This window comes from Pelmatolapia mariae, linkage group LG23, assembly GCF_036321145.2.
Source record: "Pelmatolapia mariae isolate MD_Pm_ZW linkage group LG23, Pm_UMD_F_2, whole genome shotgun sequence".
Classification (NCBI taxonomy): Eukaryota; Metazoa; Chordata; class Actinopteri; order Cichliformes; family Cichlidae; genus Pelmatolapia; species Pelmatolapia mariae.
This window is the reverse complement of record NC_086246.1, coordinates 17338143-17363057: the sequence shown is the minus strand read 5'-3', so window position 1 is coordinate 17363057 and position 24915 is coordinate 17338143. Positions and strand designations below refer to the sequence as shown.

Below are 24915 nucleotides of genomic sequence, written 5' to 3'. Positions count from 1 at the left end.
CTCCCCCCCAAATCGCCTTATGGTTTAGACTTGAAGGGTTTTTCCATGTCTGCGGGAATTTATAACGGCAGACGCACTGAGAGACAAGCACCCGGAGTAAAAAGGCATTTTTCATCGTAAATATTTTGCTACAGTTGAAGATACGAGGCTCTTCTATCAAATTAAAGACAGACATCGTCCCCCGGTGAGTTGCCTCTCCCCAAAAAGAGAGGAGCTTCTCTTCAACTTTGATGCAGCGGATTTCCTCGTGTTCGACCGATTCATGTGTCACAGAAGGGCCGACTTCTGTCAAGTTGTGCCCCTTAAACTGTGTGTAAACGCACCCCACTCTGCTTTACGTAGTCTTAAGTCGGAATTTGTTAAGATATTTGTTTTATATTTATTCATTTTAGTGGCAAGTGTGGCGAATAAATGAGGGCTAACATTTTTTAAGGCGTTAAAACTTCACGAGCGCAAGCGAGGCAACCGTCGGCTAGGCTCGTCCCGTTATACGGACTACACCCACTAGCTTGATAATGTCAGTCTTTCAACGCGCAAACTTTGGGCTTCATGAAGACCATTTTGGGGGGGATGTAGTGACTAACGTTAGTGTTCCTTTAAGAAAAATTTTTAAAATTGGGATTTAACGCCTCTGACTTATTTTTTCCGTTGTGCAACACTTGTGTAGCCAATATTTTAGGCGTTAAATTTTGGTTATAGTTCAACGTAACGGAAGCCAACAACTCTCGGCGGGTAAAGCTAATTGCTCACAAGCTACAAGTGGGTTTCACTTTATGAGGACTACAAACGCTAAAGCTCCGATGTTCAGTGGGTTTTACAAATTCTTATTTTTATATTGCACATTCTGTAAAGCAGACGTATCGCACGATTACAGTTGTATATGGAAACTATCATTGTTCCTAATAATTTCTTTAATTTCCAAAACTGAGAAGAGTGGTGGTACTAGTCGATTTGTATCCTGAACTGGCACTACAAAATAGCTGAGACTAAAATGTAATGGCTGCTAAAAGTATTTTTAAACCCATGCCAGACACCTGGCTGCTCTCCGTTTGTGTTAAATGGCGTTTAGCAAGCTTATGTCAGTCGTGATGCACAGTTCTCCATTCAGTCAGGCTGGGGTGTTGCATTATTAAACTTTACGAAGTTTAGCTTCATACCATTAAACCATACTGAAACTCCTACGTGTGATTCACACGACAGAAACTCTTGAGTTGGATGTTTTCCCTATCCTATTTAAGTTCATCATGGGTCATTACCATACTATTTCAGGCTTGTGTTTCTAGTAAAGTATACCTGGTGCTGTGACACATTGCTTTACATTGTGCCTCCCCTGCTTTGTTTTCTGCAGTCCATAGTAGAAAAAAAGTAAAGCAATCTGGTTATGAATGGATGGGGCCCTCTGTAGTTCGCCATCTGAAAATGATCACTCTTGGATGTCAGCAAGAAAACTGTTGATTGGCATATTTCTTTGTCCTATCAGTTCTTTTGACATGAGAGTGCATGGCCTTTGTCATGTAAACCTCTTTTATTTTATGCGTCGCAGCATAATGTCTCGATTGTCTTACAGCCTTCTCTCCTGCAGAATTGTTTAAAGTAGTGTTCTCACTGCACTTCTGCAATAGTTAACGTATGTACACTTAAGAAAAGTGGTTTTGCATGTTGTGATTGAATGGAAAACCGCATCACTGTGCCTATGGCTGTTTTGGGGGTTTTGTGGCTTGTTGTCATTAACAGATTTAGCAATACAATTCCTTTCAGTGTTTTTCAGTGCTTTCCTTTGGTTGTTATTTCTGCTTTTTCTGATGTACAGATTTGTCATCCACAGGCCTAAATTTAGAGCTTGTCAGAATAATCTTGTTCTCATTATATTAATTTGGCACATTTAGGAAATATTGTTGGCTAAATGTAACAGATGTTTGCTGAAATTAAATGGTAGTGTTTCTTGTCAGATTGTTGAGTTACAGAATACCAAAAACAATAAAATAAATACTGTGCTCAGACACCAGTTGCTTAGAAGTTTTGTAGAAATCAGCCTGGTTACACTGAAGCCATTTTTGCAACCCCTCCAATCAAGCTGAAACTCTTGTATAAATGAATAGTGAGAAGGCCATAACTTTTATTTTAGGGTTTTTTATCCATAATAATTTTGGTGCCGCTTAAAGAGATTTGGGCCTTTTTTAAACAAAGGGAAATCACCAGGAATGTGATGAAAATATTTTTAACCATTGTTGCCATTGTTATCAAATGGCCAAAATATAAAAGGAAAATGCTTAAGACCCTTACGTTGACTTTATGTGACATTATATACAGTCTGGCCACCACCCACAAAGGCCTGTTTAACCCTCTAGTGCTGCATAGGTCTCTGGCTCATCCTGTGAGATCACTGGGCAAAACCCAGGCTACTTACGTACTTTACTTTATGTATAGGGTTAACCGAAAAAATCAATAAGCGCAAATTCCTACAGCTAGACTGGGATGATAACGTCATGCGTCAGTGCAAATAGGTCTACATGCTTCCTTGTTCTAGATTTGGTCTTCTGTGACTGGAATCAATAGCTCTTTATAATAATGTCTCTGGCTTCACCCATGAACACTGGGGACTTATGTTACAAAATGTTTTCTTCTTTTTTTCAGGTCCTGTGGTAAAGGTCTTTCTGCCGTCCTGTGACGGGTTTTTCCTCTCAGCTGTTGGGTTTAAGGAGGAGAGGAAGCAAAGATGCCTAAGCCGGTAAGGAACTGACTGTAAACTTCAAGCTGCTTTTGTCTACAGATTATTACAGTAATGCAGCGTTAGGGGAAGAAGCCAGAAAATCTGCTTATTTTTTTGCCACTTAAATCTGATTGTTTGGTGGACATAATGTGGCTGGTTCAGGAAGTATGATATGAATCAGGCACGTGAAAGTGGCTTGTTTTTCTTCCCTCCTAGTTCTGCTCATGTAAACCGACTCTTTAGAGCTGCTCGTGAGTTGTCATAACAGTCGGCATGCTCTGCTACCGAAATCCTCATTTTGAACAATCTGGAAAGTGGCAGTTTCATCCCCATGGCTGCTCCCACTCCTCATACGCCTCTTTCAAGTAAACAACAGCCAGAGTGTGAAGTGAACTGCCTGGCCCACAGGCCTCACAACTGCAACACTGCTGCCATTGTTGCTTAAAGGGTGGAGAGAATGCCAGACTCCTAGGATGTGAACAACGCCAAAACAAAACCAATTTGATGCAGTCCCTTCATGGCTGTCTGCTTCTCACCGTTGCTGCTTTTCCATCATGAACAGACTTGGCAAGAGCAGGAAGTAGTCTGGGGATATTAAACGATGCCGAGTTATGCCACTTTTAGGTAGTCTACCCACCAATGATGCAGGTTTACTCAACACTGGACCAAGTCATGAGACAGCCGTCACCCTTATTCTAAGTGTTGACAAACTATTCATGTAGTAACTGTCAGAGAAAAGTTGACTTTCAGTTTCACTTCTGTTTTTCCGTGGCGTTTTTAATAATTTTTATCAGTGTATTTATTTATCCAGTGTTTTGGCATCCAATCAGTGTCCAACCCTGTGGTCTTCCCTGCACAGTAAGGGATTTATGGCAGGTATACTGTGTAATTTGTATTTTTAGTTGCCTAATTCGACTAAATTTGCATTCTGTGTCTTGCTTGGACAAAAATCAAAATCCAGTTGCTGAAGATTGCATCAGAAACTTTCCAAGGAAATGGCAACGAGTTCCAGGCCGTCCCACAAGTGAAACACATCTCTTGTCTGCCTCTTTAGGCAGTGGGTGTTTGTGTGTGTCCTTGGGTGAGTTAGGAAGATACAAAAAAAGGACAGCCAGGCACTGATGTCATCCTTCACTTCCCCCTCTCGTCCCCTGAGTCACCAGGGCAAAATCCCAAAAACGGCTTCTGGGACAGCATGCCAACTTTGCTGAGAGTGACGTTTGTGTCAAAGACAATATCTGACAGAGAAAGTGCAGCTTGTCGCAGGGAAGCGCTGACATAATAAACAGAGGAAACAAAAGCAGGGTCCATCAGACATGACCTCCTCTGGGACTAGTGTATGACATAAAAACCTTTTGGAACAGTCTCTTATATCTGAATGTCAGTATTCATACGCAAGCTTAAAAATATTTGCAAGGGTCAGTGACAGCGTTGGCTGACTTAGAAGAGAGTACATTTTCAGTCACAGGACTCTGCAGATTTTCAAAGTTTATTTTAAAACGGAAACAAATGTTTTTGTTCACAGTAAGGCTTTTACAGTCACCCATGTGGACGCCCCATTAAGTTACTTTTAGTGATAAAGTTGACACAGTGTTTTTAAGAAAATGCACCAAGGCTCCAAGTGAGGTTTATGGTAATTGAAGAATCATTGATCGGTTAATATAGCTATTTTTAATTTAGCTATTTGGTGATTAACTGATCATGAATTGGGTTAAGTATCCTTATACTCAGCCCTAATTGGGCGATATGAGGAACATCTAATATCACAATATTTTCTGGTTATATCACAATACATGATATATATGACGGTATGTTTAAATAACCTCCAAAAACAAATGTTATTATTCACTATATAGTTCCCAAAATTGCACTGGTATTCAAATCATTCATTCAACTTTTTTTTCTACTTTAAATAGAAAAATTTAGAATGAATTGAAATATCATAACATATAAAAATTGTAAAATAAAAAATGCGATAACCTCAAATGACAGAAACACAAGTTTAGACGGTGACTATAAAAACGACTGACAAAGAACAGTCACGGGTATCACAGCTGGTTTATTTAACGTTTTCTTTGGTGTGTGAGGGGACGTTGACATGCCGAGTTTAAAACAGTCTTAATTTTGCAGTGGAGGACTTTTCAGCTGGTGGATTAAATTCATGGTACTGCTACCTTTTGCTGCAATAGTTTTACAACATGTTTTGCATATTACCGCATTTTGTTCAACATCTTCCTTGTGAAATCCAAACGAAAGTGAGTCTCATTCTGTCGTTCGTCTGAAACTCCCGCTGTCATCATATTTTTTTTTTCCCCTATCTGGTAGTATTTAAACACGCATGCTTGTATGCCAGAAGATGATAAAAAATATTCCGGTTTGGGGAATATTGCGGTGGCAGTTTATACTCAATGGTTACGATAAAGACATTTTAACCATCATATGTTAAAAAACTTGCGATACATCGAGTATATTCGATATATCGCCCACTCCCAGTTCCAATGACACCTATATCCTACTCTCTCTGCCTGGTGTACTCTTTGTGCTGGGGGCAGGGTAATCATGAGGGGAAAGGAAGAGGGCCCTTGCTGGTTTCCTAGCTTGTAGCTGTTTTCCTGTTTGCTGAAGAGGTGGCCTGCTATATACTTTGGGGGGCCCAGTCTACGTCAACATCCTGGCTCTGTCACAGTGAGGAGCAGAGATTTAAGAGGAAAATATAATCAGACTGCTAAGGGGCTGTCAGGAGAGGAAGCAGTCAGAAGGATGGGGAATAATTTGTAAATGTGGGAAGCAGGAATTTGTGGTCCTCATGAGATACTCTTTAGGAATTTTAAGAGGTTGGAAAGCAAGGGGGGTTATGACAAGAGGATATATATATATATATATATATATATATATATATATATATATATATAAGTACCAAAAGCTGTAGTTCATGGTGTAGCCAGTTTGAGGCTAGCTGGAAAAAATAAGTCAGTCCTAATAGACTCTTGTGTTAAATTGCCTGGAATGTATTTCACAAACTAGTGAACCACTTTTCATGAAGACACCAATAACACTAACACCAGCCCCGCAATGGCTTAGCGTATGCCTGACTGGCGGCTAGGCTTGTGATACTGCCACATACACTGGAGTATTGTAAACCCTGGAGTTGGTGCTGGAAAAACTGTGATAACAGCACTTTGAAACTTTTGGACTTTAATTGGTTGGCTTAATTAAGACTTTTGAAATTGATGCTGACCCTATTTCAATTTGAAATCCCAGTATTACAATCAAATTAAGATGAGCAGAACCAGCAAAGGAGTCTTTCATTTTTACTAATGTGTTTTCAGGCACGTTTGGCACAGATGGCAGTTATTTCTGAAACTGTGCTAGGTCAATAATAAGTAGGGTAAGGTCCAGCTTTTATTTTCCCTCTATTGTATTTTCTCAAGTTTCTCACTCTTTCGTACAATGAATGAATAAACAATACTTCCAACACAACATTCACCTTCTCTTCCCCCAAAGCAATAATGTTGTTGTTTGCAGGTAGTTTTGATTCTTTATCCGCTCTCACGCCTCCTTCCACTCCTCTGTTGAGGACTGCCTCACTCTGCAGGGGAGGTTAATCAGAGGGACAGACAGTTGCTCGGAGCCCAGCAGGCCAGATTAGCGGCTCTACTGATTGATGTGTGTGTCTTAAGGCCTCTCAGCAAAGCTCCTCTAAACAGCTTACAGTTACTAAACAGCTGCACATTTAACAAGGGGCCCATTTGAGTGAGAACTTGTCTTTGCAATTGAAATTGAGAGGAGGATTTAGAAACATCCCAAAATGGCATCTCCCTTTAAACAAAACACTAATGATAGAGCTCTAGGATTCTTCACAATTTGTAAACTTAACAAGATACAGTGGTAAATATTGGTGTCTGTATTATATTATAGCAGCACTCAGGTGTGCTTATTAATAGCATGTCCTCAGCAGTTAATCACACTCTCTGTATGTGTGTTGTAATTTGAGCCTCTCTGCTCTGTATTGAGCAGCCAGTCTGATCATGTGTGCTCATTAGTTTTTATAGATGAGAGCAAAAGCAGCGCAGTGCAATTGATAAAATTGTTACACTTTCAGTTATGACTAAATCATATTAATCGAAGTAAAATGATTATTGTGATGCGGTCTGTTTCACAGCTCATGCTCCTGCTTGTCTTTGAGTGCACACCTTTCTAAATTGATTCCCCACCAGGTTGTGAGGTTGTCATGTTCAGTCAACTTTCAATAAATATGAGTCAAGTTAAATATTTGTACAATTTTCCCAAAAGCTGAATTATTCTGTCAAATAATCTTGGTCTCAGTATGGACCATAAGCATTGTGACTTTTTTGACACAACTGATTAGGTCTGAGGGAAAGTAAAGAAGATGGCAAACTACAGTCCACCACAATCAGCTGGTTACTCCCAGCTGATTTCTTGACTTGTATATTTGCCTGTTCTGATATCTGGAAAGGTAGTCAGTTTTCATGATTGGATTACAGATTGATTTTTGGATCTTTTTGTTGTTGTTTTTTAATGGGGAAATCACAACAGTGATCACCACACTTTACTTCCAATTATATACATTTTTCAATTTTCTAGACCACTTAAGCCACTTTTTTTGTTTTGTTTTCCCCCTTTCTTCCTGAATAAGAAAATCTTTAGCCAACATTGTTCCACAAGATTTTGCTGTCCAACCTCAGGCAGATCTTTCTCTGTCCATCTGTGCAGAAGGACGCTGTTCACTGAGGTTAAAGCTAGTGTCAGTGTGCCAGTTTATCATTTATTTCATTATTGGCTCCTCTTAAACAAGTAAAACTAGTAGTTAATATTTTTAGGTCAGTAGTAACAAAGAGAAGTGAAAAGAAGGAATGAAGAGAGTATTAGTACTTCTGGTATAACATTTACTGGAAGCTTCTAAAATCTTTCCGCTAGATGTTGGAACTGCTTCTGAGACATGTCGGGCCAGTGCTCCAACTGGAACTTGACTCATCAAGAGGATATCCAGTGTCATACTAATTTTAGTGTTTATGTTGTGCTTTTAGGAACTTTCAAGGCCTGTCAGTTCACATGCTTGCAAGGCATTCTCTTATGGCAGTGTGATGGAATTGAGTACCTGGATTGTTGTGTTGATGGGGGTTTTTTTCCTGCTAAAGTTGGATAAACCTGCTAATTTTTTAAATATGTCCTTTTTTTGGAATTTATTCCCATTCCAGGTCTTTCATCAAATGGCTAACACTGTCCTTTTAAGGAGAGAAATTTGGTCCTTTTAAGGATTGTCAGGTTGCCCAGTCAGCGTGTCTTGTGTCACCAAATAGTGTTGTTTAAGGACAGGCTTGCAAAAGTCACTCCTTCAAGGCATGTCAGTTGTCAGTGTCTGATTAGCTGTGTCATTGCTTTGGCATGTTGCTGTCCCCCCCCCCCCCCCCCCCCCCCCCGCTCTGTACGAGAGACAGGATTAACTAACCGTCTGGTCCATAAAGGATTCCACCTCTTTCCGCCCTGTGGGTTTGCTATGTTTTGACACACACACACGTAGCACAAAGGTTGGCTCTATCGTGGCTGATGGCGGGCCCCACACAAACAGAGGAGAACTCACAGTCTATTCCAGTCCTTTGGAAACTCAAACTTAGCACTACATTCTGTATAACTTTTCTTACAAAGTCACCAAGGCAGTGAAATCAACACAAAGTCTATATTCAGTGAACAATGCATAGATTATGTTGCTGTGGTTACCTTGTTTGTGGCTAGATCTGTGCACCTGCAAGAGTAGATCCAAATGTTACCTAACTAGTTAGTTACAGTTATCCAAATGCAATTGATGTTCAGTAACAGGAAGAGGTTATTGTTATACAAAGGTTATTTTATAAGGGAGATCAGATCGACAGGCACACAGAAGTAAACAGTACATCAAAAAAATCAGTGAGTGTTCTTGTTTCTTTTTCATCTTTTAAAACTCTTAACCTCAGTATGTCCACATTAATTTGTTTTAAAATTGAGTTATCTTCAGTCTGTTACTATTGTCAGTGTTGGGGAGTAATGGAATACATGTATCGGCGTTACGTATTTAAAATGCAAAATATGAGTAACTATTCCGTTACAGTTACCGTTTAAAAATGTGGTATTCAATAAATGGATTACACGGCGGTCTTTTCCTGTTTCATATGTTAGGCTGTCCCCTCTTTTTTTGGTAATTCCACGCTGGTGGAAACCCAAACAAAACACGCATTAAGAGGCTCTAATGCCTGTGTCTCAATCTCACAGCCCATGTCACCTCTACTTGCAGCCCGCATAATGACATGAAGAAATTATTATTTTTTTTTAATTATTGTTCAAAAAATTATTTAATATGAATTAGGGCTGCCACGATTAGTCGACTAGTCACGATTACGTCGACTATCAAAATCGTCGACGACTGATTTAATAGTCGACGCGTCGTTTGAAGCTTTGTAAGATCCCAAAAGACGCAGAAATAAGTAGTAGGATTTAAGAGTGTAATAACGGACTGAAACAGAAGATGGCAGCACTGCATGTACAAGGATGCCAGCTGCCGTTAAACCCCGAAGAAGAAGAAGTAGCTCTGTCCCAGAATTCATAGCGCAGCCCAGCTCAGTTTCCAACAATGGCGGCAGCTAGTTAGTTTTAATATTACTCTTATTATTCTTTCTGGGTCACAAAATAAACGTTTAACATATTTCCAGGCGAGAATGTAACTGTGCAAACCTCAAATATCTGCTCAGTTTATCAAGACACCACATATTTTCAAAAGCGCTCCGACGTTTTCGGACACGTCTGTTACCCACTAGCTCGATAGGGGGCAAGACTCACTAGAGCCCGTGAGAACACCGGACTCCCGGCAAATCGTTTTCAAACCCACCGCCGTCTTTCGCTACTCAGGTTAAACATATATAAGTCACTTAGATAACTTAAAATGTTACTGTTTGGCTTTTTTTTTTAGTATTTTATTTGTTCCTGAGTAAATCGGTTTGGCTGAGGTTAAAGTTATAGTTTTTACACAGCTGAATAAATGTCAAGCAGACAACTGGTTATCAGAAGTGTGAGATGCTCGAGAATATACTCCGGTGTCCCGTTACATTTTAGATAGCAAGGAGTTTATTAAACTTCACCGAAACAATCTGCAAATTTCATTAAAATTTAATAAACTATCATCTTGTCTTTATTTTTAGTTAGCACATACCTTAAACACTTAAAGCTGTAAGCTAATGATAGTTATATAAGAGCAGATGCTGCTGGTGCAATAAGCTGTACGTTTTACGTCCAATGGATGCATGATCTGATTAGTCGACTAATTGCAAAAATAATCGGTGACTAGTCGACTATCAAAATAATCGTTTGTGGCAGCCCTAATATGAATGCAATAGGCAGAATGTTACAGGCATAGCCCTAAAGAATGTAGCCTCACGGGCAGTGTAGCCCAGTTGTAAGTAAGCTATTAAGACTCGACTGTACACTGTGTTCGTGTTTTCCTCCGAAACAATAAGTTCCGTTGGAGCAGCCTTTCAATGCCTCTCTCTGTGTCTCGCTAGCAAAGTTGACCCAGACAACAAAGTAAAGCTAGTTTTCAGCTACGACCCCGACACGGAACCCGACGTATTAGCCAGAGGTCCCTTTACTACGGTTCGGAGCCGCGGACCTGTTTTATATACGCGCGGAATAGTTTTCTATACGAGATCGCTGCAAATAGTGCAGCTTTACCTAATGTCAACCTACTGTTACTCATATTAAGATTTAAAAAATCTAGTTGGTATTGGTATGGCGAGTAACCTTCAGTAATAGTAATAAATCACACAGCCATAGTACATTCATGTAGTTGTAAAAAGCTTGATAATATATCATTTTTTCTGTTCTCAAACTGATCTCCCTATTGGAGCTCAGTCTGGGGGGAGTTATTTTTTTCTCCTTATCTTTCCTCATGTGGTGCATTTTCCATTGTTATACCTCTCTGACCTGTCTTCCCCATGTGATGTTTTTGTGTAATGTATGTATGGTCGGAGGGTAAGATGGCGCCGCCATTGCGTGCAATGGGTCGGCAGCCTTAACATGAAATTTCCCCTTGTGGGACTAATAAAGGTATATCAATCAATCAATCTATCAAGTAATCCAAAGTACTCCGAATACGTTACTCTCATTGAGTAACGTAACGGAATACGTTACAAAATACATTTTGCGGCATGTAATCTGTAGTGGAATACATTTTAAAAGTAACCTTACCAACATCGACTATTGTTTGAAGTATCTGCATCTAAGCAAAGCCAAGCAAGGTAAAGAGCTGGATATCAGTAGCCCCTGTTTCATGTAATATTATCCTTAGTGTCTACATTGAAATGTTGACAGGGTTGTGGTGTCATAAGTAGCTTATGTTATTGGATCCCAGCCATTGGTGTCAAGTTCCCATAGTGACCCCATTCATAAAGCATCCCTGAATCCCTCCATATTCTCCTATTAAAATACTGATCTTTTAGTTTGATATTCTTATTTTTAAGTGCTCTGTGTAGATTTCACTAGATTTCACGTTTCTTATTTTTGCCTGGTTGTTGTTTTGTTCTAGCTACTAATTGGAACTTTAGAATTCTGCTAATCCCTTCAGTATTTCCTGTGTTATCCCCCCTCTTAATTCATGTTTTGGGTCATTTTCTGCTTTATTCTGGTAAACATGTGTTTCTGGTGTCTTCCTTCCTTGTCTTATTGTTACCCTCCTGTGCCCTAATATGTAAATGGTCATCAGTGTAGTCTAGCTTCCCAAGCCAGCTGAGAGACTCGGCAACAGTCGCCTCAAGGAAGTCGAGGTGACTGTTGTTGTGATTTACTGCTATATAAATGAAATTGAACTGAGCTGTGTTCTCAGCTTGTTGGAGTCTATTTGTTTTTTTTGTTTTTTTTCTCTTCCCTCTCGTGATGGATTTTGTATTTTGGACTGCAAACACTTCCCCCGGTGTCGATAGAAAACTCAATGAACTGCAGCACAAACATTTCACGTTCCATAAATTTCAAGCCACAACCACAAAAGAAGAAAAGGATGGATGTGATTTGTGAACTTATAATCTTAACTGAATCTCCGTATTTCAGTCACTAAACATAGTCAAGTCCATGTTTCATCTGTAGTCTCGGATAGTAGTGGTAAAGACTTTTCACTCCACACAAGAATTTTTGAAGGCTGGATTTGAAATTCCACCTGTTTGTACAGCAATAAGCAATCTCACTGTGATTTGCATGTTTTACTGGTCTGACCCCTGGAAGTCGGTAGCACATGCTCCTTTAGTTTTTGTTGTTTAATTGTGGTTGTCAAGCAGCTTTTAGATACGTTATCGCCTAATTGTGGCAGTAGAAGCCAGAGGATTCTGCATACATATGCAAAATCCTCCTTGAATGCATCTTTAGCAACAACCAAGTAAAATTTCAGTGCAAAGCAGACTAAATTTGTGTTTTAGTGCAACAAAACGTAAACAAAAAAACATCATGCAAGATATCTATATTGCGGGCATGTCCTGCAGTATTTATTGGGTAATTAATGAGGTGATCCAGCAAGATACATTATGGGCTGAGTTTCATGTGGGGGTCCAGTTATGTGCTGGTTTCATGGATTATTCATTGCAGGGATATTGAGTGAAAAAGATGAAGGCAGGAGAGTGTGTCAAAAACAAGAGGGGAGAAAAAGGAATGCAAAGTAAGCATTCCTGAGGTTTTATATATAATTACTGAGAGGAAAAGGATGGTTCATTCCCTCAGTTTCTTCTTCTTCTTCTTCTCATCTACAGCAACAACGCTGTAATTTAATCTCAAAGGGAGTATACCCCAGATCATCTCTCAAACTTCCTGTTGCGCTTTATAGCCCCGCTCTTTTTTTCTCTCCTCCCTTCACGCTCTTGCTAAACTTTGCTTTTTGCACCCCGCCTCTCAGCTTGCTTCTCGTCTTCCTCTCTACTCTGTGTTTTCCTCCATCTCTCTTCTCGTCCTGTTAACTACCACTGAGGCAATGCACGGCTCAATGTATGAGTAGGTGTGGGAGGAAGGATGTCAGATGCCACGGAGGTCAACCCCGCTCTGTTCTGTGCCATCAGCTGCTTCTAGGCCTACTGCCAGTGCTGCTTAAAGAGGAACAGCCAATGACTGAGTTTTATCCTCTGCTCCACCCCAACAGAGGTCTTTGCCTTGAAAAAGTGTGGCTTCACTCACTGGCAGAGTGCTGAGAGGGTAGGATTGAAAGGATCTGACACATTGCCCACATATGGGGGAAAATGTTCTTCTATTGTCCTCTGTAGAAATTCTGCAATTTCCTGGAATATTTTTGCGCAACTGAGGAAAAGTTGGACAGCAGCACTTGACATGAGCTGTCAGTAGTACTGGTGCATACATGCAGTGCACCACATCCTGTATTCTAAGAGAACCATAACTATTGTGTGAAAAGTAAAGGTTGTATAAAAAATACTTTTTGCCAGTATTGCCTCAGTGTTTTGTGAGCCACCTCACTTTATCACAACCAGTATTCAACTTCCATCTGTTTAAAGTAGTGTACAGTTTTCCCTTAGTGTGAATCTCTCACTTAAGATGGTAGCACAAGTTTTCAGTAGGATTTAAATCATGAGCGCAAGTGGATCAAGTTATCATTCGATTGCTTTGCTGACTAGTTTAGACTAGTGGCATAGTCAGGCACATGAGATGAAGCGTGCGCATAAAGTGCATAAATTCTTTGAATGTTGCACACTTTATTTTGTACAACAGTTTGAAGAAGCTGTCTTTCAGAAGACTGGTTGATTGGATAAATATAGATAGATATGCTTTTTGTTCCGACGTCCCTACTGCTTCACGAGTTCCTCTGAATCTCATCTGTCCATAACACGCTTAAAAAATTGTTCTTTAGGGATTTCTTGACCTGTTCTTGCAGTTAAAGTATTTGTTCAAACTTATAGGTTTAAGTGGTATTTAACTGCCTAAAACAGGAGCAGAAAAAAGGGAATAACACGCACACATGAATAATTGCAACTTATTTTCATGTCTTCACTTGTATAATATTTGCAAGCAAAGTGAGCTTCCTCCCCTTTTTTTCTTTTTTTTTTTTCCCCCCTAGATCAATGTCCGTGTGACCACTATGGATGCAGAGCTGGAGTTTGCAATCCAGCCAAATACCACAGGAAAACAGCTGTTTGACCAGGTGAGCAAAAAAGTATTTTGAGGACAGAAACCTGGCACGTAGGAGTGTGGGTGCTTGAGAAGTTGACACTTTGTTTCCTGTATTCTTATACTGTCAGTCCCCACCTCCCAGCACAGGAATTTTTGGTGCCTTCAGAAAGAGTTTAGTCAGTGCCAGAATAATAAGAACTGAAATCAAAAACGCTCCCTATAACAATTTGTTAAACAGGCAGAAGATAAATATGATTTCTTTAAGTTCTAACAGTCGGCTCCCTTCTCTCTTAAATGTCTCTACCACTTACCACAGATCACAGATTTGTACTTCTCAGACATCAAAAAAAATGCTATCTAAAGGAAGGATAAACTGTGAAAATCCATTTTTCTTTTTTTCTGCTTTTAGGTGGTAAAGACTGTGGGCCTGCGAGAGGTGTGGTTCTTTGGACTACAGTATGTGGACAGTAAAGGCTACATCACATGGCTGAAACTCAATAAAAAGGTAAGCATCACTTTGTTTTGTGGGAAAGTAGAAGCTTGGTCTATGTCCCTACCCTCACCTATCATCACAAGTAGAGCAGGGCGATATGACCAAAAATATTTATCACGATATACATTTGAAAATTTGCGATAACGATATAACTGACGATATAATTGACACTAAACAAAATACTTTACGACTCCACAACTTTGTTAGTGCAAAAAAACCAAAACATCAATGTATTTTCACTTAAACAAGCAGATGTTTTTTATGTGCATTAAAGTTATATAAAAATGTAACAGTGCAAATGCAAAATCCTTGCTGACAGTTTAACCAAAAGGCATTTCCAGTGGAAACTGGTCGACATATCCTCAGCATAAACACGTATAATATCCACAAAACTTAAAAAGAGGTTATACACACACAATACGGTAATATTATGTTGAAGCACAGTACGTATCACTCCGCGAGGCTGCTGCCTACGATAGCCGTAATGCTCCGACAATCCATCAAGCGGTGCAGGTTCATAGCTTAGCAAAGTCGTACTGAAACATTTGACAGATTTTCGAGCGCCGTGTAGCACATAAAATTGTTTCGAGGTCAGTAAACGCAACCAGAGTTCATACATAAGGCACACGGGATTATAAGGGGCACTGTCGATTTTCAGAAAAATCAAAGGATTGATTTTAAGTGTGCCGTATTTTCCAAAAAACACGGTAATAACGACGGCCCCGCTAGCATGCTCTACCAAAAATAGTGCTTTGTTGTGTATCTGACGGACGAAAGCTAAACCAGTTCCACACCACTGAAGTTGCAGCATTTTTACAAACCAATTCTGGTTCATCTGTTTCATTCAACGATCCGCTTTCGCTCTTCTCATTCTCCGTCGCCGCCATGCATTTTCCGCCATGTGCGTATGAAAACAAAGGCACTGCGCATGCGCGTTTTACCCATATTCTATCGCGATATTTCATTTTCTTATCGTTGCCCAACATTATACTGGTATTACTGTGAACGGTATGATATGGCCCAGCCCTAATCACAAGCTTTGGGTAGTGACCGAAAGAACAAGATCGCAGATACAAGTGTCGGAAATGGCCTTTCTCCGAACGATGGCTGGCCTCTCCGTTAGGGATAGGGTGAGGATTTTGGCCATCCGGGAAGGGATCAGAGTAGAGCCACTGCTCCTCCTAATCGAAAGGAGCCAGTTGAGGTGGTTCGGGCATCTGACTAGGATGCCTCCTGGCTGAGGTGTTCTGGGCATGTCCCACCGGGAGGAGACCCCACAGCAGAACCAGAACACGATGGAGAGATTATATCTCTCAGCTGGCCTGGTAACCCTTTGGTGTTCCCACAGAATGGCTAGAGGAGGTGGACGGGAGGTGGGGGTCTGGGCTTCTCTGCTTAGGCTGCTGCCCCCGGGACCTGGCCCCAGATAAGGGGAAGAAGATGGATTGATGGAGAAGCTTAAAACAAAAATTCCATTATTAATATTATTATTAATTTAAGCACGTGGACTTCAACTGATTTTCTTAAATTGTTTGTCGGGGTCTTTCTTTTTAGCTCTCACTTTCGTGTTTCCTCCAGTGTCTGTGTCTATTGTTTGTCTGGTATTTGCCTAGAAGAAATACTGTGGTACTGAAGCCTCAGATGTGGTCTTTCAACAGGCTTCTTCTCTCACTCACCCCAAAACAATCCCCAGTCCTAGCACCCCTGCTATTACAGTGTGTCTCTACATTTCCAAGTGTGCATTACAAAAAAATTCCAGTACTTAATGGAGCTTTTTTTTTTTTTTTTTTTTTAATCCAGGTGACCCAGCAAGATGTAAAGAAAGAGAGTCCTCTGCAGTTTAAGTTCAGAGCCAAGTTCTTCCCTGAAGATGTCTCAGAGGAACTAATCCAGGAGATCACCCAGAGACTCTTCTTCTTGCAGGTAACTCCACACACTCAGGACATCAACACTTTTAGCAAATAATTAGTTTTTCAGTTATTTTCAAAACCTCAAAATATCACATTTTTATGTTACTATTATTTAGCTTGCTCTGTTCTCAGCATAAGTGCTAACTAAATCTTACACTGTTGAGTAAATTTAAAGTCACTCACACATTTTCTGCCAGGTGAAAGAGGCCATCCTGAATGATGAGAACTACTGTCCCCCAGAAACGGCTGTGTTGCTGGCTTCATACGCTGTCCAGGCCAAGTATGGAGACTACAACAAAGAGGTGCACAAGGCTGGGTACCTTACTCATGACAGACTGCTCCCTCAGAGGTAGGCATTTCACATAAAGTTTAGCATTTTTTACATATATATATGATCCTGGTGTCAGCCAGAGTAACTGGATTTTGACTTTCATTTTTCAATATGTATATCTTTGCCTGCTGGAGTATTTATGATTTCCTCTTTGAGGAAGCAATTCTGTGCTGTTTGACATTCCTTCAGATGAACGTCATTTTGTGTGTGTGTGTGCGTGTGTGTGTGTGTGTGTGTGTGTGTAGAGTCCTGGAGCAGCACAAGCTGACTAAGGAGCAATGGGAGGACAGGATACAGACCTGGCACGAAGAACACAGAGGAATGCTCAGGTGTGTGTCAGACCTTTATCACGATGAAACCCTTTGTAGACAGTAGACATGTTTGGATTTGCCATAAAGTACCAAAGATTTAAACCCACTTAACTTAAATTCGAATGTGTGCTTTTTTTCTTCTTCTAGAAGAAAATGTACGCTAACTGAATGCTATTGTTTTGAATATGTGATTGTGTTAAATTTATAAACATAATATAATATAATATAATGCCTCTTTTTCTCTAATCTAGAGAGGACTCAATGATGGAGTATCTTAAAATCGCCCAGGACTTGGAGATGTATGGAGTCAACTACTTTGAGATTAAAAACAAGAAGGGCACACAGCTATGGCTGGGCGTGGATGCTCTTGGACTCAACATCTACGAACACGAGGACAAGTAAGGAATATACATAATCCTTGGAAAAAACTAATTTTCTGACTAATTCTACAGCTATTAGTCTGGTAGTGCTTATGTTTTTTGTTTGTTTTTTTAATCTCAGTATGAGGCCAGCATTTTGATGTTACCAAGTGGAAGTTTTTGCATGAATCTCCTCACACAGACAAAGAGCCTCAGAGCTGCGGTTTGCAGTTGGTTGCTAAACAGCAACAGCCTTGAACAGTGAGCAGTTGGAGGCGTTACTACACAGTGTGTCACAATCATAACAACTGATAGATGTGTGTCGACGCGCCTGGTATACCTGCTGTGTTACACAGCCTCATCACAAGATCAAAAACTCGTATTGAATTAAATATGAAATGGAAAAAAAATGTCAGATTTTCTAGAAGCTTAGCTGACAGGAACAACTGTGCAACCCACTCTGGAAACATGTAGTGGGGTGCTTTTAAAAAAAATTATTAATATTTATTATTATAATATTTCTAATGTTTGAATCTTGAGTGTGGCATTTAATATATTTAAGAGATTTTCAACAACTTTAATAATCCAAACTCACTGACAAAGGGTTCATATACCCAGTGGATTTTGGTTCATGGGCCCACGGAGCACATACTGTTAAACTCAAATCAATTTGATTTAATCAGACAGACCCCTCTAAACAAGTGGTTGTTTAGCTCTGATGTTGTTAGAGTTGTGATGTATTTTATGGGGGGAAATACATCACAAGTGTATCTAGCTGTGTGATATAAATAGTAATAGGACATGCACAATGTCCAAAAAGCTTAGAGGAAGCAAAGATATTTTTGAAAAGTGAGAGGTGGAGAAAGTCTGTCTCTCTATTGTAGTAGTCTTTCCTGTTCCCTTCTGGTCAGATTTATTTCCCCTCTTTGTGATAGGATAGATTTAATCACTACTCCTGTAGCATTTCCTCTCACTCTCTGCGTCACCTTTGTTTATGTTATCTGAGGTCACGACAGCTGCCTTCCTTCTCTCGTCCAGGTGATGGGTGAAGGAAAAAAAATGACTATTGTGAGATAACAGCATAGTTTTTTCTCTCTGTTGGCTGCAGCTTCCTCACTGCCCTTTACTTTCTCTGTTTTGTTTTCTTTTTTCTTTTTTTCTTTATTATTACCTCTTCACAAAGCATCTACTACTACTCGAATTAGTGTCAGCCAGTGAGCGTGACACCTGATACTGCCGCTATTCTCACACAGACCTGAAAGACGCTTCAGTGTCATCATTTCCTGTAAGCTGGTCTGTTTATACTGGGCACCATCTGCTGGCTGAATTTTATACCACATGGTATAGGGTTACTTTTAACAGGCTGTTAAAAGTCTGCACAATTAACCAGTTTTTTTGATATTTCATCCAGATTGACACCAAAGATTGGATTCCCCTGGAGTGAGATTCGAAACATCTCTTTCAATGACAAGAAGTTTGTCATCAAACCCATCGACAAGAAAGCACCTGTGAGTGTAGCACTCAGTCCACAAATATTCATCCTTCAGCTTTATATAAATGCTTCACACGCTTCTGTTTTGCTCTCTTTTATCCATGCCTTTAGGACTTTGTGTTTTATGCCCCACGTCTGCGCATCAACAAGCGCATTTTGGCATTGTGTATGGGTAACCACGAGTTGTACATGAGGAGAAGAAAGCCCGACACCATCGAGGTGCAGCAGATGAAAGCTCAAGCCCGGGAGGAGAAGCACCACAAACAGATGGAGAGGTACTGCAGAGGGATGACTTGGCCACATACACATACATTTTTTTTTTTTTTGTTCCATGTCATTATACAAAGCTTGATTATCACTTTCCCATTAAAACAAATGCACAAAATTGTATCAGACCAAGGCTTACACTGATGACGAGTCACTGCTACAGCAGAGCATTTCCATTAGAGGGCAGTGTCTCCTCTGCTACACAAAAATGAGGCATGTTCATGTATTCATTCTGAAGCTTCATTTAACTTTATTCAGATCACGGTGAGAGTACTTCATCTATGTATATATACAGTTATATTAAAATAGATGTTTCATAGTTAAAATATGCACAAAAAGTGATCTGAAACATGTAATCTGCAACCTTCTCAGGGCCCAGCTGGAGAATGAAAAGAAGAAGCGAGAGCATGCAGAGAAAGAGAAGGAAAGGATAGAGCGTGAGAAAGAAGAGCTCATGGAGAGGCTGAAACAGATTGAAGAGCAGACGATGAAAGCTCAGAGAGGTATCCCGTTTTCTTTTTTATTCTCTCATCTGTTTTCTTACTGTAGCTCTTACTTCCTCCTTTCCTCCTGTATGTCAAACTGGAGAATCTCTCTAGGGCTTTAGATCAAGACCAATTACATCTTTCATTATGTTTGTGTGACCAGAATATATAAAGATTGAGCAAAGCTTTTGTGCTTTCATTTTTCATTTTCTTTTCTTTAAAATTAAAAACACGAAAACTTATTTAGAAACCCATTTTTTCAATAGTTCAAATAAGGGGAAACTTTCAAAACACAATTAATTAATCATAAGTTGCGCTCTTGTGGCTTCTGTTTTACATTAAAGTCTTCAGTTGCCACCACCAGAGTTCATTCGGAGGTTGGACTCTGAATGTTTACAACATAAATCGGAGCTTATTTATGACACGTTCGCGTCTGCTCTTCCACAGAGCTTGAGGAACAGACTCGCCGCGCCATGGAGCTCGAGCAAGAAAGAAAGAAAGCGAGGGAGGAGGCTGAGCGGCTGGAGCGAGAGAGGCAAACAGCCGAGGAGGCCAAGGCGGAGCTGGCCAGACAGGCTGCAGACCAGCAGAAGACTCAAGAGCAACTGGTGTGTGTTGTTTGACTGATGCTGGGAGCAGTGCCAGACTGTCATATGTGTATATGCTTTATGCTCCTGCACTTACAAGGCTCTGGTGTCTGTCTGATTATTTCGGATTGTTTGAAGCCATAGATTCTTCTGTATGAGTAACAGCAGGGACTGCTTTCATTGCAGGCTTCTGAACTGGCTGAATTCACAGCAAAGATCTCTCTCCTAGAAGACGCCAAGAGGAAGAAAGAGGATGAGGCCACAGAGTGGCAGCACAAGGTAACGCAGACTTCATTGATGACTTCATACACCAGATGAAATAAACAGGTGGAAAACTTTCCAACTTGTGCATGATGTAACTGAATTTTGCCCAGCAGTGGACACTGAAACAAGAATTAAATTGGTTAATTTTTAATATTTCTCATCATAATATTTGTAAGTCAAATGGTATGGACTACTACACCCACTGTGATGGAGGATTAGAGTGATCGGGAATCCTATTTTACATGGATCCATACAGCATACCCATCACTTGTCTTCCACATCACTCATAATGAGATGGTGTCTACATTTTGATTGGCTTCACTAAACATTAGTTAATATTTACATATTTTTAAAAAACGTGTTTTTAATTAATCTAAATCTTTCCCCAACTCCTTCCTGTAATGAGTTTCTTTTCCAAATGATCATGCAGTTTTGCATAGATGGGTCAGTTCATGATGCATGCAGATTATGCTTAATGCCACTCTGATTATTTTTGGTCTGATGGCCTAGATCTTTAACCACAGCTGTTCTCTGTGGCATCCTTTGCTCTCACCTGTCTAGCGTGACTCCGTGAGCTGTCTCTGTCCTAATCTCTCCTTCCTCGTGCCTCCACCTGCAGGCTCTGTCAGCCCAGCAGGACCTGGAGAAAACCAAGGAGGAGCTGAAGACCGCCATGACCGTGGTGCCAGCGCCTCCAGGCGGTCATGCTGAGAACGAGCACGATGAACACGATGAGAACCACGCAGAGGCCAGCGCTGAGCTCTCCAATGAGGGCGTCAGCCATGTTGACCTCCGCAGCGAAGAGGCTCGCGTCACTGAAGCACAGAAGAATGAGAGGGTCAAGCAGCAGCTGCAGGTAGGAGCAAGAAGTGAAAACCTGTAGGGCAGGGTTAAAATGACAACCCGTTGTTCAGTTTTAGCCTCCATAAGAAGCCTGATATTACTCTTTATGAAAACTAGTCCTATATAAAGAAATTCCACCACTGTGGTGTGCATCTTGCGCTGAAATGAAGTCTAAAGCCAAAAATTGCCAGATTAATTTTAGAGCAAACTTATATATACAAAATAAGCTTTAGTTTCATGTAACCAAAGGAGGTTTGCGATACACAAACAGAAAATAATATCATCTCATTGTTATTTATAACAGCAGTTTTGTTGCAAAGAAGAAACACGGGCCAAGAAATGGCAGATAAGGGTAAGATGAGGCATACTTCTGTGTCCGTTCTTCTTTAAACTCCTGCTTGTTACAGGAGGAGATGTGCTGGCTTATACTGCAGCCTGGCTTTAAAACAGACTTTCTAGAAATTAAGTGATCAGACAGATAATGTCCAACCTAATCATATTTTTTATATTGTTAAGTAAATTCCAAAGACTGCTATGAAGCCTGGCTACTGCATAGGCCAGGACTAATACTGAAGCTAATGCAAGAAGAATTAGAATAGTTTTACATAAAGAAAGGCAGGAACCTCACACCCAGGCCTGCACTTTGTATCGGCTTCCTCCAAAGACGACTGCTGAAGGAACAGACTTTGGTCCAACCATTGCTGATCCCTGCTTATGTGTTGTTTTCAATAAAGCAGAGACAAACACACTTTTGATTTAGTTGTCAGTGAAGACAAAAGATCGCGCACAGGGAGCCAAAAGCTAAAGATAAGTGGCTTTGCGTCAATCAGATGTTTAGTTTTGAAATGGAGCGTGATCCCGTTTTCTCTTCCGCGCACGTCCTGTTTCGTTTGTCTTGTCTGCAACGTCTGTGCCACCCTGATCATCAGACAATTTTCTGTCCTCTTGGCTTTAATTATTATTTTTTTGGTCGCATCTTCTCCTCCTGTGCTTTCGCCCTCCTCAACCTGTTATCCTCTCTTCTCTTCTCACAGACGTTGAGTTCAGAGTTGGCCGAAGCCAGAGACGACACCAAGAAGACCCAGAACGACGTGCTGCACGCCGAGAACGTGAAAGCAGGCCGAGACAAATACAAAACTCTGCGGCAGATCCGACAGGGCAACACGAAGCAGCGCATCGACGAGTTCGAGTCTATGTGAGAACAGCACCTCAGGGTTACCCCGCTCTCCTTAACGGCTGCTTGATTATTTTTTTTTTTTTTGATTTTTTTTCTTCGTGGACAACTGACGCTTCCGTCCTCGTAAGCCTATCGAGTCTCCCTCAACACCCCCCAACACCCAGGCTGTCTCAAGAAATCATCTTATCCAATTTTGCCAAAGTCCTGCTCCACTTCCTTATCTGAGTTTGGATTTCTCACTGATGTGGAGCTGGATACATGCCACTCTGAACAAGCAAATTATCGTGTCGGAGAGATCATCTGTACCTCTTACACGAATGGGGGAAGTGAAACTGTAAAAACCAAAAATGGAAGCAATTGGAATTTTTTTTTTTTTTTTGTTAAATTTTGGGTAAACATGGCCATAGAGCGATTTTTTGTTGTTGTTGTTTTTTCTTCTTTCGCTTGAAAACTTTGTATGCAAAGCTTTAGTATGATTCTATGTTTCCAGGTAAAAGATTTTCTGTCCTCTTCTTGTTTTTACGTTTCTTCCCTCTGCTTTTGTTTGACTCGTTTTATTGATGATGCCCATCTTTTTAGTTGTCTGTCAAACACATTGAGGCCGGGTTTAACCCCAGGTTTACAAATAAGGACTGGAGTTTAGGGACAAATTAGGTCATTGTTTTCATTCAGCGTCAAAGCACTTCTATATTAGCATGTCGAAGCATATCACCTGGTAGATGTGCTAACACTCTCACCATCTCTAAGTCGTTAGAGAGAATTAAACTCTACTTACTAAAGTCAAACTATAGTTTAAACATGACATTTATAGGTTTATACAAAAAAAGATAACACTGCAGTATTTTAATAGTGTCATTACAGGCTAAAATCAGTAATTGCAATTTTTGATATAAGATATTTCTGTGAATAAAATTGAACTGACCCTCGTAGGGGAAAGAGCCACCCAACTTGTCACATGGCAGGTTTTGACAAACGAATGTAGCAAAGGTAACAAAGGGAAAAACAAAATGTTTTTCTTGTTTTACAGAAGTCATAGGATATCAACTTGTGCCACTTTGAGCTCTCGCCCTCAAGCTTAAAAGTATTGTGAAGATAAGCTAATTGGTAGTGTAGGCGTTGCGTCCCAGTGTTTCATTCCCAGTCACCATAGATGGTTTTCTCTGCCTGCCAGCTCACAGAGGATCCCAGGAACCGAAAATAAGGACAGGCAGAGGAACCGCACTGCATCCAAGCCTTTTCTCCGTCTGTCCAAGTGTGTGTGTGTGTGTGTGTGTGTGTGTGTGTGTGTGTGTGTGTGTGTGTGTGTGTGTGTTCAGGTATGGAAGCTGAGGCCTGGCACCTCTCTGGCTGGGGAGCTTATGAAAACATCTGTCTCAGTTCGGGACAAATCTCTACCTCAGTAATAATAACAGTGGTGACTGACAGTCAAACACTTAGGATGCTCCCTCCCTCCCAAAATAAATTTAGAAAAAAATGAACAAAAATGAATTTACTTGGTTACTGTTACATTTTGCGGCATTGCTCCCGGGCAGGCTACGTGTTGTCAGTTACTTTCTGGCTGTATTTTGGTTACGATTGCTTGAAAATATTGAGGATTCATGTGAAATCTGGTTAGAAAAGTGTTATTTTTTACATATCAAGCTAGTTTTACACAGCAGTTTCTCCTGGCCTTGCTCAGATGTTTGTTTGTTTTGTTTTTTTTATTGCTTTTTGTTCCCCCCCCCCAAAACAACTCCCAAAAAATGAGGAAGATGAGTGAACAAATGCTGCTGATAAAGGTGTGCTCTGTGCAGAGCGTAGGTCAGTCTGCCAGGGTCCATTGAAGCATTCAGGGTCTTCTTAGAAGCGGCGAGCTGTCGGCGATGGTGGGCTCGGTCCACAGAACCACTGTGAACTCCAGAGGTTTTAAAAGGCTCTCGTGAGTTAAAGAAGCCCAAAATGTGAACTTCAAGGAGACAGTTTCAGGATGTGCAGCAGAATAATGGGACTGAGAGATGATTTACTGGAAGCTCTTAATGCAAACAGACCTCGCTATCATGACTCATGGAAATCAAGTAGAGGGTAGGTCAAAAATTCCCTGAAATCTTTCAATTAATATCCAACACAAGACAACAAATGGAGTCCACCTTTTGTGGTGTGGGAAACATGTTCCAGGGTGCATTTTTGAAATGAGTAAACATTAATTTTATTTTGTTTTTGTTCTTTTTTATTAACAATATGATGAATATGTTTATAGTATGTTATTGCTATACTTGACAGCTGGTGTAGGTAGTTTTTTGGGGGGGTTTTGTTTTGTTTTTGTTTTTTTAATGCCCTGGAGTTTTGACGGTAACACATTTGTATGACATAAGCCTGTCTTTTGTGTTTAACTTCAGTGTCCGTTGTTACTATTGTGTTTGCCATAGCGGGTGAAAGAAATGATCCTGTGCTTCCAGCCCATATTTTTTTGTAATGTGTTCAAAGACCGTAAAGCAGCAGCACGCATCGCGCATTGGCCAGCTTCACTGGAGGGGAAAACTCTTGCTGACATATCCCCCCCCCCCC

At 40.5% G+C, this 24915-nt stretch overlaps 1 protein-coding gene across 1 annotated transcript; it reads left to right on the top strand.

The window, feature by feature from the left end:
* On the top strand, positions 1-24915 carry LOC134620056 (radixin-like). The gene is made up of 15 exons (XM_063465968.1): positions 1-184; positions 2635-2728; positions 13800-13883; positions 14262-14357; positions 16146-16268; positions 16453-16604; positions 16832-16915; positions 17149-17295; positions 18668-18764; positions 18860-19023; positions 19388-19518; positions 19948-20108; positions 20274-20366; positions 20971-21207; positions 22229-24915. The coding sequence occupies exons 2-15, from the start codon at positions 2717-2719 to the stop codon at positions 22391-22393; spliced, it is 1746 nt and encodes a 581-aa protein (XP_063322038.1). The 5' UTR covers positions 1-184; positions 2635-2716; the 3' UTR covers positions 22394-24915.